This window comes from Nelumbo lutea, chromosome 5, assembly GCF_056320005.1.
Source record: "Nelumbo lutea isolate HS-2025 chromosome 5, American lotus-T2T, whole genome shotgun sequence".
NCBI classification, from domain to species: Eukaryota; Viridiplantae; Streptophyta; class Magnoliopsida; order Proteales; family Nelumbonaceae; genus Nelumbo; species Nelumbo lutea.
The window spans coordinates 50,009,729-50,029,975 of NC_142688.1; the positions used below are offsets into that span (position 1 = coordinate 50,009,729).

At 38.4% G+C, this 20,247-nt stretch overlaps 1 protein-coding gene across 9 annotated transcripts in view; it reads left to right on the forward strand.

Annotated features, from left to right (window-relative positions):
* The window catches only part of LOC148852300 (PHD finger family protein), a 38,995-nt gene extending 22,582 nt beyond the window's left edge, over positions 1 to 16,413 (forward strand). For 2 of the 9 annotated variants that reach the window (XM_088947047.1, XM_088947049.1), the window contains 11 exons: positions 289 to 519; positions 679 to 926; positions 1,006 to 1,236; positions 1,322 to 1,543; positions 1,655 to 1,708; positions 1,860 to 1,925; positions 2,054 to 2,194; positions 2,275 to 2,328; positions 11,231 to 11,290; positions 13,755 to 14,156; positions 14,246 to 14,972. In XM_088947047.1, the coding sequence (XP_088803173.1) occupies positions 289 to 519; positions 679 to 926; positions 1,006 to 1,236; positions 1,322 to 1,543; positions 1,655 to 1,708; positions 1,860 to 1,925; positions 2,054 to 2,194; positions 2,275 to 2,328; positions 11,231 to 11,290; positions 13,755 to 14,156; positions 14,246 to 14,413 (1,877 nt within the window). In that variant the 3' untranslated portion in view covers positions 14,414 to 14,972. Of the gene's footprint in view, positions 1 to 288; positions 520 to 678; positions 927 to 1,005; positions 1,237 to 1,321; positions 1,544 to 1,654; positions 1,709 to 1,859; positions 1,926 to 2,053; positions 2,195 to 2,274; positions 2,329 to 11,230; positions 11,291 to 13,754; positions 14,157 to 14,245; positions 14,973 to 15,252; positions 15,347 to 15,410; positions 15,568 to 15,690 lie in introns of those variants that run through there. The other 7 variants (XR_016099713.1, XR_016099708.1, XR_016099711.1 and 4 more) reach the window with 7 other exon arrangements.
* Positions 16,414 to 20,247: the final 3,834 nt, after the last annotated feature.

The following is a 20,247-nucleotide window of genomic DNA, read 5'->3' on the forward strand; positions in this document are numbered from 1 at the left end:
ATGGTAAAATCTTCTCTATTGGTTCCATGTGCATTATTTCTGGAGAAAGTATCAACTCAACTCAGCCTTAATCCCAACTATATGGGGTTGGCTACATGAATCCTATCCTGCCATTCTGCTCTATCAAGAGCCATGCTTTTTTTCAAATATCTTTAAATTTCGCACTTCAGATCATGTTTTCCTTGGTCTTCCCTTTGCTCTTTTAGAACTTTCTATTTGCACCTATTCACTCGTGCAGTCATCATTATTACTGGATGCTATCCTTTTTTATGAATTTTTTTTTGGCAGATTCAAGGGAGAAAGGTATGCCTTTGATGGATGGAGATTACACTGCCGGTGTTTACTGTAATTACCAAGATCGACTTTCAACTTGCAGTGACATGGATATATCAGAACAGTTGGTTAAGGCCCGAAAAATGGGAATTTTGGATCTTTCTCCAGAAGATGAAATAGAAGGACAACTTATTTACTTTCAGAATAGGCTAATAGACAATGCAATTGCAAGAAAACGTCATTGTGGTACTGCCTTCTCCTCTCTATTTTGTTCTCTTCTGCATCTTCCACTTACCCTAACAGTTGAGTTGAGGCACCATGCCATGTTCTTTCTGTTATTTTCTTCACTTTTTTATGTCTATATGTGATTGGATTATTCAATTTGTCTATGGGATTTTTTTGCAGATAATTTAATTTTTAGGGTTGCAAAAAGACTTCCCCAGGAGATTGATGATGCAAGGAAGCAAAAATGGGATGCGGTGCTTGTCAACCAGTATCTTTGTGAACTCAGAGAAGCCAAGAAACAGGGTAGGAAAGAGAAAAGGCACAAAGAGGCTCAGGCGGTGCTTGCTGCTGCAACGGCTGCAGCAGCAGCCTCTTCAAGGATTTCATCACTTAGGAAGGATGGACATGATGAAGCTGCTCATCATGAGGTTATAATCTTGTAATTCAGCAAGTTTTTAATTACATGTGTTCATTAATAAGGGAACTGATGACATATTTTGCTTGCAGAGTCTGTCGAAGTTGAACACAGTCAGTGGGAGGGCTGGACCTTACTCTCCATTGTTACCACGAGCAAAGGAGACACTTTCAAAGTTGGCTGTTGGAAGGGTATCATCTGAAAAGCAGTCGGACAGCTTTCAGTTGTCATATGATTTTCCAAAAGAACAATCAAGATCATGTGATATTTGTAGACGACCTGAGACAATATTGAATCCGATTTTAGTTTGTTCTAACTGCAAGGTTCTCTTGCCCTCTTCTTTACAAGCTTATTTTGAAGCATCGATGTCTGTAGTTTTGGGGTTTAACAAAGACCTTGTTTTGACAGGTTGCAGTTCACTTAATTTGTTATCGCAATGTCAAAGATCAAATTGGTCCATGGTACTGTGAATTGTGTGAAGATCTATTACCATCTAGAAGCCCTACAGGTCCAGCTGTGAATTCTCAGGAGAAGCCTTCTTTTGTTGTACATTGTGCTTTATGTGGTGCCACTTCTGGTGCCTTTAGAAAGTCAACTCATGGCCTGTGGGTTCATTCCTTCTGTGCTGAGGTAATTCAATTTCTTAATTCTATTATTGGTCACTCGATGGAATAAGAATTTTATTTCTTATTCTTTCCAGAATGTTGTTGATTGTTCCAATTCTTAACTTTGCTGTTGCAGTGGGTGCTGGAGTCAACTTTCAGAAGGGGTCAACAAAATCCTGTTGAAGGGATGGTAAGTGCTGTTTGTACTATTCTGTAGTGTCTATTAAGTGCTTCCATATTATTCTTTCCTTTTCAGAGACCTTGCCAAGCAATATATTTACATAAAGCATGAATTTTACTATTTATATGTGGACTTATTCTACTTTATTACTTAATGTTAGGAGGCCATTTCAAAGGAAAGAGACGTTTGCTTTATTTGTCATCGCAGAGTTGGTGTATGTATCAAGGTTAGGATCCTCACCAACTATTTGTTAATCCCTCTTTGCGACCTTTACATTTCTGGATAATTTATTTGCTATTATTGATGAGAAAACTGTGGATTTTGAGCTATTTATTGTTATTTCACTGTTCACAGTGTAACTATGGTCACTGTCAGAGCACATTTCATCCATATTGTGCTAGAAATGCTGGCCTCTTCATGCATGTAAAGACTGGTACAGGCAAGTTGCAGCATAAAGCTTATTGTGAAAAGCATAGCTTGGAGCAGAAAGAAAAGGTCATATTTATTTGGTTTATCTCTTCTATTTGTGTTTATTCTTTCCTTTGATCTCATTCTGACCTAGCCAACTTATACAGGCTGAAACTCAACAACATGGGGTGGAGGAGCTAAAAGCTATAAAACAAATAAGGGTGAGATGTGCTTCCAGTTTATATATTTATTCTTGATTATGATTCAGTTCATCAATTTTGAATTTAGAAAAAAGAAAATGGCATGATAAAATACCTTAAATGCTCCCAATTCAGTTGGCACGATGAGGTTGCACTAACATGGGTTTAGATTTCAAACTTTACAGATGCAGTATTCATTTTCTATATACATAGTAATAGAGTGTTCGATCAGAGTATCTTGTTCGCTCCATGCAAGAAAACCATGCATTGTCCTTTTTAAGCTGGTTTTATTTGTTTATGTTGTGACATTGTTAGTAACATGCCAACTGGTAACTTGAGTCGGTGAATAAAAAATAGTAAGTTGAGTCATGTGCCTTGATAGAAACAATTACTTATGTTGAGATGTGAAGTAACAGCATGCCAAAAAAATGAGTGGCATAAATGCATATGCATAGATGGATGAGTGGAAAAACTAGAAGGATAGGTCAGAGATGAACTCATTTGGAGGAACCTAGGATTAGCTCCCAACTCTCCCATAGGTGATAGAATGAAAGTAGACTCAGATGGTGGTCACGTGAATGGAAGACCATTAGCAGCACTCAAGAATAAATATATAATGGAATATGGAAACAGGGTTCATGTAACTGATGTGGAGGTGTACAAGGGCAGCAGTGATCTGGACTTTATGGGAGGACAGAAATAAGCCTATCTTGGAGGAAAAGAAAAGGAGCAAGGAAGCCTTAATTGAAGGGATTATGACAAAAGTGGCTTTCTTGGTTAAGACACGGGAGTAGTTTTCAGCTTTCTCCTTTGATGTCATAATAAGGAACAGGAGAACAATTGCAGCCTCAACTTCAGCCAAGAAGAGTGCACTAAGGTTTTGGGACCCCCAGGAGTTAGGCTTCCTGAAATAAAACTTTGACGGAAGCAGCTTTGGGAATCTGGGTCTGTCTGGAATTGGAGGGGTTTTAAGAAGTGAAAGTGGCGTGATTGGGTATGTACTCAGGCCCCACTGGATTGTGTGATTCTGTAACAGCAGAACTGAATGCAGTGCTCTATGGGATACAGAAATCTATGAAGATGGGGGGTGAGAAAGCTAGGAGTTGAAGGTAACTCCAAAATAGTGATAAGCAGGCTGAAACAGAATGAGAAGACTCCTTGGTTTCTCAAAAACGAAATAAAAAAATTCAGTAGGTTCTCAAGGGACATGCAGCTGACAATTCAATGGACTCCAAAGTCAGCAAATGGTCTAGCTGACCAATTAGCAAAACAAGGGGTAAATACTAAATAGGGCACAGTGTCTTTGGGCTTAGTTGTAAGATTAAAATATTAAAATTGTTACTGTATTTTCTGGGAGGTAGCCGCCTTCGATTTGTATATTCCTTTCTTTAAGTAATAAATTTTGATTTTGGTGCCTGATAAAAAAAAATGACTCCATATAGTTGGAATAAGGCTTGGGTGATGATGATGATATTTGTGAACATGCTTGTTTGCATATTTATCAAAAAAAAAACATGCTTGTTTGCATACATGAATATGTTGGTATGTTTTATAGTATGTGTGTTTATTCATTAGTATATTTACACTTACGGGATGATTAACTGAAACGAACTATTAATGATAAAAAAAGAACTGAAAGGGAACTATCAACAAGACACCCCCCCCCCTTCAACTAGTGTTATGTATCTTTATTCTTTTTAATATAAAAGATTTTTATTAAAAATAAAGAAAAAAAAAGAGATCCCTCCTTCATCTTCTTCCTCTGACCCCTTCTTCCTCCTGACCCCTCCTCCTCTCTTAAGGAGACTTACATTCTGAACTATGCCTCTAGGTAGTGGAACACCTCGTGTCACGCCTCCACGTTTTAAAACCTTGGTCGCAAGTACGATTGAAGAGTATAAGAAAGGAATGCAAATCCATACCTTGTGGAGAAATGAAATGACTTTACCTTTACCTCTTTTCCTCTCCCCCCTCTCTCTTTCTCTGTAAGAAGGAAGTTCTCCCTCGAAGAAGAGCCTGGGTTGGGCAGAATCCAAACATTTGGTTATAGCTTTGGTGACATCTTGAGAAGATCAAGAATTCCAATACCAGATCAAAAACCAAAGAAGACCAAATTGATTGGATGGAGATCCATTTGCACAAGGTGACTGACAACCTGCATGAAATCAGATGATGGTGGTGATGGTGACACAATTGGAGATCTCCATTGGTGGCAACCAAGAAGATGACCAGTAAAGGACCAGTTGTGATCAAGAAGGAACCAGACAAGGAAGTAGGGCTGCGGGTAGGATTGCCAGGCTAGATTTTCCAAACTACTTAAGTTATGACCCTATACATTAGATTTTTTAGGCCGAATAGTCTTTGAAAACCATGAAACCCCACAATAATGAGAGAATTCCCATAGCCTTGTTTCACCTTGAAGGAGAGGTTATTCTATAGTTCCTAATGGTTCTACTGCTCCTATACTCAGGTTTCTTGGGTAGATTTCACCCAAGCCCTGTGTTCGACATTTGGCACTATAAGGCATGATGATTATGATTAAACTTTTTCTAAGCTTTGACAGGCAGGGAGGGTAAGTGACATTCAGGTCGAATTTAAAAAAAGCTATTGATGAAGGTGCATAGGTGGCCTGAGAAGGCTCTCCTGGGATGCTTCATGGAAGGCCTGAAAGAAGAAATTTGGGTGGAAGTTAAGGCTCTCCAGCCGACATTGGTGCTTGTTTCTTGGCCTTGCTAGACTAGGAGGAGAGGCTAGCTTGACTCAAGAAAATGACTTGACACTTCCATTATGCCATCCTCACCGCCAACCATGAGGGTTGAGTACTGAACTTCATCACCCAAATGCTATCCAAACAGTTGGGGTTAGTTGTGCAGAAGATGGAACCATTTGTTGTGCACCTGGCTGATGGTAATCTGATATGGTTTGAAGGGATTTGCAAGGGGTTGTCACTGGTAATACTGAGTCATGTTTTCTCAGCTAATTTGTACCCACTTGATTTAGGCAACACTGGTGTTGTCTTAGGTGTTTGGTGGTTAAAGCAATTAGGCCGAGTCCTTTGTGATTGGTTCAAAATGACTATGGAGTTCACACTTACATAGTGGATGGGGTGTCCTATAATCTGGATGGCATCTCTGTGTTCTTGCTGCAAGTGGATGACCTCAGATCAGTTCTTTGAAGTTGTCAAGTGGATTAGTGGACAGGCAACCCTTGATATGCTTGGGCATGAAGCCCACTAGTCCAATGTTGATATTAAGTAGAGAAGAGGCTCTTCCACCCGAGGTCCATCAGGAACTATATAAATTACTCTCCACCTATTCTGATGTTTTGAAGAATTGGATGTGCTACCTCCCCTGTGGCCCTTGGATCATAGGGTGCTGCATTTTGAGGATGTTGGATGATCACTTTCCCATTTTGCTAATAGATGAATTGTTGGATGATCTACAAGCAGTTGGAGTGTTCTCAAAGCCTGATCTATGATTGGGTTACCGCCAGACTAGGGTGCTGCATTTTGAGGATGTCAATAAGATGGCATTCTGTTCACATCAGGCATTCTGCCCTCACTTGTGTCATTTTATATTAGTTTTTTCTTTTTTTGTGACATATTTGTCTGTAGTGTTGATTAGCAATCCCATTTGCACCATCTTTTGATTGCCCTTGACCTTCTATGGAAAAACTAGTTGTATGCCAAGGCTTTGTAATGCGGTTTTGGACAACCTTAGGTTCAGTATTTGGACCACGTTGCGGTTGCACAGTGAGTTGGCAGACTCCAAAAAAGTTGACAGCATACAAAAATGGCTTAAGCCCATGACAGTCAAAAGCCTTAGATGTTTCTTGGGCCTCACAGGCTATTGCAGGGGCTTTATATCTGGCTATGGTATGCTGGCCACGCTTCTTAGCTTCTGCGTAAGGACACCTTCCTATGGGATTGTCATGCTCGACATCAACCACTTTAGCCCTCCTGGAATTCTTCAAGCCTTTTGTCCTTGAATGTGATGCTTCTCAGTTCTCAGGGTGGCTTGGTTGTGTGTGTTAATGCAAGATGGCTAACCTCTTGCCTATTTTAGCAAGCAGTTGTCCTCTCAAGCCCAAGCCAAGTCAGCTTAGGAGAAAGAGCTGATGGTGGTACAAAAGTGGCATGCCTACTTGTTGGGGCACCAGTTCGGTGTTTGAATGGGTCTAAAAAGATTGATATATCTCCTGGAGCAGAACTGTCACACTTAGGATCAGCAACACTAGGCTTATAAGATTTTGGGTTGATTAATGATATGGAATACAAACTGGGGCTGCTAATAAAGTAGCAGATGCTCTTTCTTCCTTCACAAGTTGGGTCAACATAGTAACTCCAAGCCTAGCTATCCACTGCTGGATATAGTGTCAAATGTGAAGCCCAAGACAACCCATTACTTGTTCAGATCCAAGCTAAATGGGCCTGTGGTCCATTTCAACCCTAGGGTATACAGTCATTGATTCGGTTCTTTTCTACTAGAGCCAACTTGTTCCTCCAGTCCGTTCAACCCATATTGCAAACCTTCAAACACTTTTCGACAGTTCCCCTGCCGGAGTCTACTCGGGTATATTCAAAACTTATAAATGGATCACAGTCATCTCAGTCCATTGTTACTGTGTTGGGATGCGGTGTACTGTTTGGGACTTTGTGATGGCATGTCCCATTTGCGAACAGCACAAGTCTCAGGCTCCGAGTGGATTGTTGCAGCTGCTGAAAATCCCAAAGCAAATTTGGGATGTAGTCTCAATGGGCTTTATCACAGGCCTTCTATCTTCTAAGTGGAAGAGGGTTGTTTTTGGTGGTAGTGGACTGTCTTTCTAAATATGGCCATGCTAAACTTGTGGTGCTTACCTACTTTAGGAAGAGAATGAAAAGGCCATGTCAGCAATCGCCAGCAGCAGAAGAGAATTCTGAAATGGTGGTTCAAACTAATTGAGGATGCAAATGACAAGTTGTAAGAACCTGTTGTACTCAGTTGCAACTATGATCAAACTTTAAAGAGTATAAGAAAGAAATGTAAATCCATACCTTGTCAAGAAATGAAAGAAGACTTTCCCTCTTTTTCCTCTCTCCCACTCTTTCTTTGTTAGGATGAAGCTCTCCCTCAAAGAAGAGCCTGAGTTGGGCAGAATACCAATATAGGAATATAAGAAAAAACAAACATAAAAAATGAATTGGGCAGTATAAAAGGCAACTATGCACAAAGATGGAAGTAGTACAAATGACTAGTTCCAAATGCCTGATTATGCCACTGTCCATGGTAATTAGCACCCAGGATAATGTATATTTCTTCAACTGTTGGATGGTTGGTGCTATTATCTATGCCGCATTATATAATAATTTGGGTTTCCTTGTTTTGTGTAATTTAATAAATGGAATGTGGATGTCAAAAGATCTAGAGGTTGAAGTGCAAAAAGAAGTGGAGTTAAGTTTTTTTTTTTTTTTTTTTTAATTGTTGCTATATATCAATGAAAGATAAAAATAAAGATCACACCCATGTTGGAAAAAGATCCACTGATGGAGATCATGGATCCAAAGAGACATATACATCTCAGAGGACTACATTAATTACGTCTTAAATCCCCTCTAAACAATAAGGTTAAGGCTCAGTTTGGGAAGAGTGCAAATACAGATATGTACAGTGAAAAACCTTGTATATGCTTCTTCTAAACCTTGCATTTTCACTCTTCCCAAACTGAGCCTAAAGAAACATTCAATATTCCACCATCTTATCACATTGTCATTTAGTGTCAATCCTTTTCATATCCTTGAAATCTTTCAGCATTAATGCATAGTTGAAAGCTGTTACGGACATGTATCCCCGTCTCCCTGCATATTCTATAGATGGGTATTTACTTGTCCTCGAGAGAAAAGCTTGGCTGTTTGGGAAAAAGAGCCTGGGCTGTTTTGAATCTTCATGTGGATGGCACATTAGCTTGGGTGTGGGGAAATGAGTTTTTGAGATCAATATTATTTTAATTAAAAAGACAAACAAGTTTCTGAATTGAGTAAGTTCTATGTGCAGGAAGCCCCCAACCAGTGCAGGCTCTTTTTTCCAAACAGCCTAGGCTTTCCCTTGTCATTTGAATATTTTGCTGTTACTTATCTTTCACTATGATCTCCATAGTAATTATGGGGCCAGTATTCCGATATTTTTTTGATATGTATTCTAATAACTTTTGTTTGATATCCATTTTCTATGTTGTAAATTTATGTTTTTATTTTATTTGATTTTTTATGTATGGATTTTTTATTTAATTTAAGTGATTACATCAATTTTTATTTCTAAATAATACTCCACTTTATGGATCCTACGTCATTTGAAATGAGTTTTTTATTTTTTTTGTCTTTTTAGTGGAGGTAACTATCACTACTTTTTTTCAGAATGGAGGTAACTACCATTTAAGTCGGTAGACACATGTCCGAGGAAAGAATAACCACTTTTGAGATGCTCTTTATTGAGAAAATAATATGCCACTTGTCTGAGGGAGAAGTTCTCTAGTCTGAGGGCTCTGTTTTAATAAAGTATTGAAGGGTCGAGAGATCCATCCCATGGATGCCCAAAGATTGCGGAATAAGGGGGCGAATTTCAAAAATTTTTCTCTCCCTTCAACTGGGAATCACATTCCCTATTTAGAAAATCATATTTTCAAGGATCAATCTTGAATCTTGAACTGAACCAGATCTGAACCAAAAGGAATGGGAGAGAATGATACCTGATACGGAGAAGCAATATCTCCCAACGAAGGTGTTCACGCCCAAGGAAGGATCCAAAGACTGCTCCCACTGAAGATGGCGCAGTGCAGGATGGAGCAGAATCAGTAGTGTTCTTCCCCAAGAACTCTGTCCTTCGCAAGAAACAGCAGGATGGAACGTGAGCACATCTTCCTTTTCAATAATTTCTCAAAGAACTGATGTCAAGATCCAATCTTGACTTCTCCCACAGCTGGAGATCGAACTGGCAAAACAGGGCGGCAAGAGCAGGGAGGCGGCAAGAGAGTATTCGCAGGGTGCAGAATTCTCTCTTCTTGATTTCAGCACTAAAGAGGATCTGATGTGTTTCTTGTTCTCTCTTAAGGCTGCCGCCCCCTCATTCTTTTTGTTACCTTGAAAAGATCAGCTCCTAATCCCATTAGGAGGTGCTTATCCAAATCATATTTGGATCAACCTTCTCTTCTAGTGATAAGGATAAACCCTTATCTTATTTGCCGATTAGATTAGCTTTATCCTAATCCCATTAGGAGGTTTCTAGATCTGAATCACATTCAGATTTGAACTCTCTGAGTGGATAGGATCAAGACCCTATCCTAACTGCTAATCCATCTCAGAATTCGCCCCTTTAATTAACTAAATTAATAGCCCAGTTCGAAATGGGCTTCAGGCCCATTAAGCTTATGTGCTCACTTAACCTTCCTAACTGCTGCCCAGTTGAGCTTCCTTGTATGGCGTGGGACCCAAGCATTGATCTACACATCAGCCACATGGGTTCGGCCCAGCCTTTGTTACAAGGCCTGGTCGAATACACTGTTAAGACAGTGCACCCCCTGAAACCCATCAAATGGGTTCTATGGGCCCAACACTTACCCTAAGTGGTCCCTGGGCCAAGCCACCTTGTAACACCCAGGGACTGTGGGCAGATGCAAGATTAGCCCATCAGGTATTATCCTCAATGGTCTTACACTTAACCTCTCAGCCCATAATGATCATACACTGCCCGACAAGAGAGGACCTCTCCCTCGGCTGCAAGGAACAGTGTTGCACTCTCCACTTATATGGATCCCGGGAATTAAAACCTTTTGCAAACATTTCAGAAACCATAATATATATACTTTTATATCTCATATAAAATATACTTCGCAAAAGCAAATTTCAACGGTTGAAATCGGCTGCCGGCAATCTTGGTTTCCAACAGTGAGAGTGCATCCCCGATCATTACCTTTGTTCGACAAAGGGGCTGATCCTGTCACTATGATCACCAACTCAGATGAATTCTCGGATTGTCCCAACATACCCAGGTTTTGACCCCCACTAAGGATCTCACTGATTGGTACATCAAAGACAGTCCGATCCGACACCTAGTGCAGTATCATAATCGAGTCTAGGGGTCGGGTGTAACTTTCCAGTTTTGCCCATCAATCTCCAAGGTCCAGGGCAATACTGGAAATCTGGTCCAGTTCAAAGATTCAATTAATCCCACACTGTATGTGCCTAGGGTCTCACCCCGGTAGCTGAGACAAGCCACCCCAACCGACTTGGTGGCACCACAGTGTCAGCCTTGTCAGGATAGGTCTCCCTAGACTGACCCACTGGCTGTGAACATTCTAAACTAACACGAGTCTCAATAAGTGTCCAGTGTAAGGGTAATACACAGAAACATACCAAGGGAACATGAATCAAATATGTACTTTTATTCATTTACAATAAACTCATAAAGTACATCAATTTTGATTGAAGCTAAGGGCATACAAAACTGTCTAACAAGTATATCATTTTCTCTACATATAACCTAAAATGAAAGACTGATGTATTTTGATTTAGTTATGTATGCCAGCCTGGTTTTATTGATCCTTCATTCGTAACTTTTTTTTTTAATTTTTATTTTGGATTGTTACCATATTTTTACCTATTTCAGCATTCATATAACTTTTGATTACTGTTGCTTGATAGAAAAATTCAGAATTGCTATTAAATATATAGTCGTCATTTTCAGCAAGTTGTTTGTTGATGTCTATTAAATGTGTCATTTCTGGATGTTGTTTACTGTAACCTCCTACTCTTTGAGCGATCATTTCATCTGGTTTCCTATCCTGAAAAACACATGATGCTCTTGAATTTTATCCTGTTGAAGCTTGTTTTTAAAGCAGAAATATCAAAGAAAATGAATTAACTAATTGCATCCTTTCATGGAAATCACAGGTTGAACTGGAAAGGTTACGCCTACTTTGTGAGAGAATTGTCAAACGGGAAAAGTTGAAGGTAATACATGCAGATTTATATAGATGAAATTTTCCTCTAGTTGATATAATCCTTTTTTTATATGCATAAGAAAAATGTTTAGTTGGGTCAGGTGAATTCCTCCCTACACGACCAAGTTTTTGCAATGCAGATGATAATGTGGATAATCTGAAAGTCCACTACATAGGGGACCTTGTTGATTAGCTGCATGTGCAATCTTCCAGTCTATTTTAATATTGTTTTGATTAATTATGGTCTGCATAAATATTATAGTTTCAATATTTTAATATTTAAGTTGCCTATCCTTCTTTACTAGATGACCCAACACTAAACAGACCCATTGGAAGGTTTTGCGATAAATGTTTACTCCTTGAGGCAATGCTCATAGAAATTGCTTCAATGAAGACAGTCCATGATAATTTAAGAGGCTGTAGGGCTCAAGGGTTAAAATTTCACAATGTATCGGCCAATACGTATCATATCAGTTACCCTCCAATATGCTCCTACAGTCACTGTTTTGGGGTTTGGCTTGTTTCAGGAAAAAAACTAAAAAGAAGTAAAGCACCCACCAATATTAGAACCTTAGTGAGGTTAACCTTGAGGTGTGGCTGAAGGCACATTAAGTCTCAATCTTGATGCTCTTGCCTGAAAATCACAAAGCCCATTCCACCCACCTTGGGTAACCTTATGTCTGTTAGTATTTCTTTGTACGTGTACACATGTATTCATGTGTTTGTATCTGTGCTTCAGCATATTTGAAACCATTTTAGGAATTATTAACACTTAGAACCTTTTATTACTCAAACTATTTGGTAAGAATTCCATGACTTTATCAGAAATTCTCGATATACATAGTCCTTTTTTTCAATAACATACTTAGTTCTTGTTTATGTGATTTATTTATCTATTTGTATTCTCTTTCTATACAAAAACACTCCTAAGCATATTTCTATACTTAGCTTTTGTAGTTTCATGTTTTTCTTAAATGTTAGCACTCATGAGGTTTATGCTCATGCATCTAAATCTCCTGGCACCTTGCCTCTATATGTGCATTAGTGTTTATGATTTTGTCTCTTGAAATTATTTTGCCTCTTTGTTATCTGGTATCCTAAAAAGAACCAAAAAATGTGTAAGGTACTTGCATTAGTTGTATATTTTAGATATTGATTAATTGAGAGTGCCCTCGCTTGAGGCTGCGTTTAGCAGGAATTTGCAGGTTTTACTTCATTTTGGCATGGTTACCCTCTCAGTAATTCTGATGGTTAAGGCTGCGTTTAGCAGGACTTTTCCCCTCTAAACAGTTTTCTTGAAAAATCTCTTATTGAGCGCTTGGTGAGGTGCTTTTTTGGATGGATTTTTTCTTTTAAAAGGTGTCTTTCTAACAATATTGCTTGGTTCAAAACGGGCTTCTGTCACTATCACGTGTAAACTTAAAAAAAACGACATAAGCACTTCTTTAAGCCTGCCAACATTTCTTGGCTTCTAAATGAACTTACAACTCCATGAATGTTGCCAACTTGCCATATGGTTTGCATGTGGCATATTTTCTATTTGAGCCGAAACTCCAATATCCAACCTATAATCATGTCCTAATTCCTAAGTTCTGTTAACAAAAACTCAATATAAACATGGTGTATATAAGGGAGGTTGTTATCATAAAAGAAGTAAATTTCTATATGAATGAAGTTCAACACACTATTACTAGAGTAGGATTGAACAATGTTGTCACTAGAATAATGCTATATAAATTTTACACAGAAAATTTCTTTTTGTCACTAGGATAAAAAACTGACTATAACAATTTTTGAACAATTTTCCATAGATTAATGTTGAATCACAAGCTTGTTTTGTGCTGCTAGGTTGGGTGGGGGTTTTAAAAAAAAATCATCATATGAAATGAAAAGTAAACAAAAAAAGGATGGTTCTTACCTGTTATAGTCGCAAAATTGTTGCAACTTGTTAGGGTAATGATTGTTTTCATGGTGGTAAGAAATAGGAAGAAGAAATGGAAAAAATGGAATATGCATATCTGTTCTTTGCCTTGCCACCACTGCAAGTTGGGAGAATGGGAGATTGAAGGGAAATGGGAAGAAGATAGGTCAGCCAGCGTTTTCTCTTAGCCATGGCTATTCCTGGGATTATGAAATTATTAAATGGGCATTTTGAGTGTCAAATTTTTGGAAAAGTGCTTCTCGAAAATGCATGAAGCGAAAAGTCGGGCCTCAGGTGCTTTTTCAAATGGGCTTTTATATGAAAAAATCCATTTGTGGGTTTTTCACCAAATGGAAAAATGGGATGCTTTTGGCTTCTAAAATGTGAAAAGCGCTAGAAGCTCTTATAAGAGGCCACACCAAATGCAGCTGGAGTTGTGGTAGCTCAGATTTGTATCTAGAATTGTAAACTAGTCATTTATATATTTTTTCTTTCTGGAATTTTCAGTTTGTTGTATTATTCCCTTACCATCTTTCTTTTCTTCTCTATCCAGCGAGAATTGGTTCTTTGCTCACATGATATACTTGCTTCAAAAAGAGATGCTGTTGCTTTTTCTGTTCTCGTTCACAGTCCTTTCTTTCAACTCGATGCTAGTTCAGAATCGGCTTCTACCAACCTCAAGTGTGTGGACGACCATAAATCCTGCAGTGAAACTATCCATAAACCAGAGAACGCCACCTTTGATGGCATGACCTCTGGTAAACGACGAGTTATGGTTCCTGCTCCCATGGATTTTGACCAGAAAATTGATGATAGCTCAACATCCCAACACATAGGCACACGAAGACCAACCGAGAGGATGTCCTTTTCCGTGAAGCAACTTCCTCATAGACCTGCACCTGTTGCCTCACGAAACTCCACGGATGAAGGGGAAAGGAAATCCAAGTCAAGAAAGGTACAGTGACATGGTTTGTTTTTGCTTTGTTTTTGCTCTCTTTTCTTTCCACTTAAAAATGATGATCCTCACTACTGTGATCGATGCAGCACACTGAGACATTTCAAAAAGAGCTGGTAATGACATCAGATCAAGCATCCGTGCAGAATCAGCGGTTACCTAAAGGTTTTGCTTATGTTCCTCTTGACTGCCTATCAAAAGAGAAGCTAGTTGCCCGTGACACGGCTTCTCATGAACCATTGGAACGTGATGGGTAGGGCTTGATATTGACTTATGTGGGTTTTGATTGCCTTTCTCATGGCCAACTACCTTTTATCCTGGCTACTCTGCTCGGAGGTTCACATACATTTAATTGCGAAATTTGAGTGGAAAAAGGATAATGATCCAATGGGATAGGGTTTTGGCCAAGTGCATCCTTAAATAGGAATTGCTGCTTGGGTTCAGAGAGCAAAGTTTTGACATCATTGTTGTATATTTATCCCGGGGAAACTGTACAGAGGGTGAGAGTTGGTCTCAATTACATGTATGCTGACAAGCTTCAGTTGCTTTATCTGGCTGCTTGTCTCCCTGGTGGAAGGATAACATGGAAGCTATGCTTCTTCCCTGTAACTGTATATGAGGAATTAGAAGGTATCCTTATGTTGCATACTCTGTAAAGTTAGTGTATATATTTCTTGATTTAGTCAACGCATTTGCATGAAATACCTTACAAGGTTCAGATAGCTGATATTTCTACTGCTAGTTTCTGCACAGCACTCTTGTAAGTCTTTTTAAAGATATACATTTAGTGTCTGAAATTATTTTCCGATGTTATGCCATTTAGGTTAACCTATCACATTCACGACGTGGCTATTTTTTTCAAGGTTTATTGACATTGGTTCATTTGGAAGCTGGATTTTTATTGTTCTCCATTGTTAACGTTTTTCTTTTTCTGCTAAAAATTGTAACTTTGGATCACCATGGTCATTGCTTTAGTGTTCGTAGTAAGCATGATAGATTATTAAGATTCTTAAACTTATTGTGAGAGAACGAACTGTATTGCTGTTATGCCTTTTTGACATTGTTTATTTCTGACTTTTCTGCCTTGATATGAAAGCTTTGGCTTTTATGTTATTTTTGATGCTTCAAATCATTGTCTTTCTTGATGTGGCATTCCTGTTGGGGATGGAGACGTGGCCTTTTACTGTAAGGTTAGTTGTTAGTTGTTATTAGTCATGGTATCATTTATTTTTGGTACATGTGCATGTATTTCAGGATGGCATTGTGGCACTGATTAATGGAGATTAAGTTTTCCCAGGACCTCAAATGGGTGTCACGAGAAGGTGCATTTACAAGCAGTTTAACCATTGCGACACGTGTTTCTAATTGATGGTTCAGTTTTTACTTGTGTGGACCACACAACTGATTGCTGGTAAGGGTTTTTCCTTGACAATGAACAGAAGTCATGGTTTCGTCATAATACCAGGCTTATTTTTTTCTAGAAAATTTGTCAGACTGAATACGTTCTCAAATGAATTTTATTCCCTTTCTTCAGAGCAGCAGCAGTATCTTAGGAATTTCTTGGTTGCACTAGTCCAATTCATGCATATTGATAGACTAAATTGCTGTGGGACTAGGGCAGGAAAATAGGGGATGATGAGTGTTCACTTAAAACAAGATCCCAAGAGCTATGTGGCAAAATAAACAGTATTTTGGGTATGAGAACCAGACCTTGATAGCATGTGTACCAGTTGGAAGTTGCTACCATTTTTACATTGGGCCGTTTTTACAACTGCTGGACAGAAATGTTGATCCAAGGCCATATGGTTTATGATGTTCATGCTTACTCGTTACTTGGTTCGTTTGTGTAAGATCGTATTACAATTAGCAGCATTATCCTTTTTTGTTGAGATGCCGCATGCCAATAATTTCTCTGAAAAGATTTAATGTTAACATTGTTTAATAAGGTATTTTACTGTGATGTTGAACTAAAGTACTTCCACAACCACCCATTCGTGACATAAAGTGGAAGATGGAGCCTGGAGGAATGCTGTGATTTGGTTGCCCTTTCCTAGACGTCTGCTTGGTAATGAAGAGAAACTTTGGCCATGCTGTCATTGCCAAGTGATATGTTTTCCTCTATTTAAGCAACAAATAATAAAATATTGTGGATTTTCATTCAAAGCAGTTGTCAGATTGATTATGTTACTGAGCAACTGATGAAATATTTTCTAAAAAACAATTTAGGCACTGATCTCTCCATGTGGTTGAGTGGTTCATAATATGCTTGATTTCTGTTTTTCCCATATTTCACTGTGACATGGCATCTTGGACAATGTAAAGATCAAAAGTAAACCCTTCAGATAGAATCTGCATGGTCTCTTGCTCTCTGCAAATGGATTAAGCTTCAGGGCATGCGTTTGATTTGTGGAGGTTTCGGGACTGTCCTGCGAAATGAAAGCAATTTACTGTATGAGTTTTCTGGTCACTATCAGGCTTTCTCAGCCGAGTTCGTGGTCCTTTGATTGTTGCAGCATGACAATGCAAGAGTATGGTTAGGATTGACCATGGGAAATTAGATATGAAGGCTCAGTTTGGAAAGAGTACAAATACAAATATGTACGGTGCAAATATATAAAAATTAATATAAAATATAAGGTTTTGCACGCTACATGTTTGCATTTGTATTCCTTCCAAACTAAGCCGAACATGCAATTCTCGGAACCGTACCTGCAATTGTATTAATCTTCTGATTCACATATAATGGTAGAAATAATGCGATTAATGCCTCATTAGATGGCTCTGCTGTTCTGAAACGTTGACCTAATAACTTGACATAGATATCTCCAGATCTCGGGGATTAGAAATTGACTCGTGCATCTTCGCTAGGAAGTTCATACGTTACAGGTGAACTTGAGCGAAGTGACGATTTCGGTTCTTGCTGTTGCATGTTGGGTTGGTTAAAACAAATCTAAGATTATTATTATTATTATTATTATTATTTACATATGCAATTCTTTTAATTGGTGGAAAATCAATGATGCACGAAAAACATGGTATGGGAAGAGTTTTGACGAATCAAAACTCATCCAAGAATTTTGATAAATAACTCTTGATTGGTTATCACGTTTATAATACCAGCTGATGGTCAAAATTTTGATTGGGGTCAAGATTTTATGATATGTAAATGCTAAAGTTGAATCAAAATAGATAATGTACATTGCTTTCTATGATATTAGGATTTGGTTTTTAACATTAACGAACGAAAGCTAATCTGATAATGTACTGCTTCGCTTAATCCTATTTGTAAAATCAGAAGTTCGCGTTGATTTTTTACTAGTTAAGCGCTTAAATCTGTCACTCAGACGAGGTAGAGTAGAGGGGGTGAGTGGAAGCATGGGGCATAGAACGGATTCATGTATGGCTAGAACTTGCTTTTATTGTTTGGGTTGTGCTATGCCCGTTAAAAGACAGATTTAAGCGCTTAAATCTGTCTTTTATTAACTAGTTAAGCGCTTTTATTAACACATGGGGCGTTGATTTTTTACTAGTTAAGCGCTTAAGTCTGTCTTTTAACGGTCATAGCACTCGCTTTTATTGTTTGGGTTAATTATCAATGTTTAGAGAATTCGATCGGGCATAGAACGGGATAAGAGAGGTTTACGGAGAAGAGGTTCAATCGAGGTCGAACTGGATAATGACAAGTTCCATTTGTTATTTCATAGCAAATAACTACGGTTCAAAACTGTTCAAGTCTCTTAATTACATTTTTTTTGATAAAATAATATGTAGAATAAAGAATAAGTAGTAACACAATAAGTGAATAATGGTAATTAAGCAATATATGATAACAAGAGGTCATGGGTTCAAATTTTGTGCCTGTTTGGCAAGTCTTTTCCAAAAGATCTGTTACAAGATCTGATAATTAAAAGACATGGTAAGTTATTGCAAATAGATATTGGAAGACCAAAGACTGTTTGGTTGAAATGTTTTTTATAGATTTCATGAAAGACCATGAAAATTAGAAGACCGTTTGGTAATGTGATGGAAATGTGTTATGTAAATATGAATGTCTTGTGTGTGGGCCAACGAACCTTCCATTTAACATATGGGACCCACATAAATTTTCTAAGGTGGACCCCACATACATTGGTGGACATGTATGTGGGGCCCACATGCATTTTTCAAGGTGGGCCCAACATACCATTGGTGGAGATGCATGTGGGGTTCATGTGTAGACATGTATGTGGGGCCTATGTACATTTTACAAGGCGGGTCTAACATACCATTGGTGGGCAAGCATGTAGGGTCCATGTGTGGACATGTTTGTAGGGCCTACATACATTTTCTGAGGTGGGCCCCACACAAGGTTCAAAGTATCGACCGATGCATATCGTTCTGGCACCCCATCGATACACGTATCGGTGGTCTAACTTGTTCAGGGTGTGGCGAAGACCTAAACTGGCTCCCTTGAACCAGTTGGCATAAAAAGAAAAAAACCACCAAAAGGAGTGTCGATTCGCCCGATACGCCCATATTGGCATATCCTATGTATCGATATTTTGAACCTTGGCCCCACATACCATTGGTGAACATGTATGTGAGGTCCATGTGTACATGTTTATGGGGCCCACATACATTTTACAAGGTGGGCCCACATGCCATTAGTGGACATGTATGTGGGCTTCACATACACTTTTCAAGGTGGGGCCCTCATAATACCTAATGTGGGCCCAACATGCATTTTCCAAGGTGGGCCCACATACCATTAGTAGGCCCCACTTACACATTCAAATAGTCTTTTTGTGAAAAGATACCCATTTTCTCTCAAGCGTGTGCATTGTGCCACACGTTTGTAGAAGACGGGGGGAGCTAAAAGATCGTAAAAGCTTCATTTGAAGCTTTTTAAAAAAGCCCAAATTTGGGCTGGTGGCATCTTTTATGGGTTGGCACTTTTTCCCAATAGATCTTTCTATTGCCAAATGGGAAAAGCCCAGAATTCAGGCTTCCGAGCTTCTAAACGGCCCAAAGCCTGCATGGAAAGACTTGCCAAACGTGGCCTTTGTTAATTACATTTTAAAATTGTAATTGATTAGAGACCTAGGTAGTTTCAAGAAACTTGGATTGGTTTACCAGTTTTCCAGTTAAACTGACCAGTCAACTGGTTTTTAGCAAAAGCAATTATTGGGGTAAGAATAAATTGGCTAAGGTTCTGAGTCATGGTTTAACAAGTTTGATTGGCTGGTCTAGTCCGGTTTTCTAAACAATGTTAAATACTTCAAGACTTCAAGTACCCCTATGGTTTAGTAAATGGACAAAAACTTTTGAAAAATTACTTAAAGTATGTTTAAGTGTTTAGGTTTTTACAATCTGTTCACATGTGATGTCACATTAATTGTATAATTTTTCTTAATTTCAAAACTATTTTGTAATTGATTTTTCCTTCATTGTTCTTTAAATTTTCAAATAAAATCCAACGGCAATATTGCCATAGATGAACCTTAGATAAATTGAGAAAAGAATGTTGCCAACGACAAGCTTGAGCATTCAGCCTAAAAATAGAATGTCTTCATTAGCCCAGCATTGCAAATCCTATAAAAATAGGACCAAAGGACCAATAAATTACGCTAAAAAAGATTATAGAAATGATTACGAACTTTCTACCACCACAGCCATTGTTAATTTCAGAAGGCGGTTTCACAAAAGAGAACACAGGTTGGGTTGTTGGTTTGAAGAGACTTTTGTATACATAAGCACTTTTGGAATTTGGGTAGTTTCAACAGTTTTGTTAAAATAGTCTCTCAAAAGTTCAAATGTGTTATTTTGGTATATTTCAAATGTTCAAATGCGTTAGAAATTTTGAAAGAAAGATGAAAAGAAGATGGAGATTTAATTAATTAAATAGTCGTTAGTTGGACACCACCAGGCCCAAGCCCGAGCCTGGCCAGACTGTGCGCCTAGATCTTGAGCCTGAGTCCAACCCGATATAAAGCCTGAAGTCCAACTTTGACATGAATTTTATAATATACTAATATATTATATAATGTTTTATAAATATAATGTATAATACATTTTTGCTATTAATTTTATTATTATATAATATATATTATAT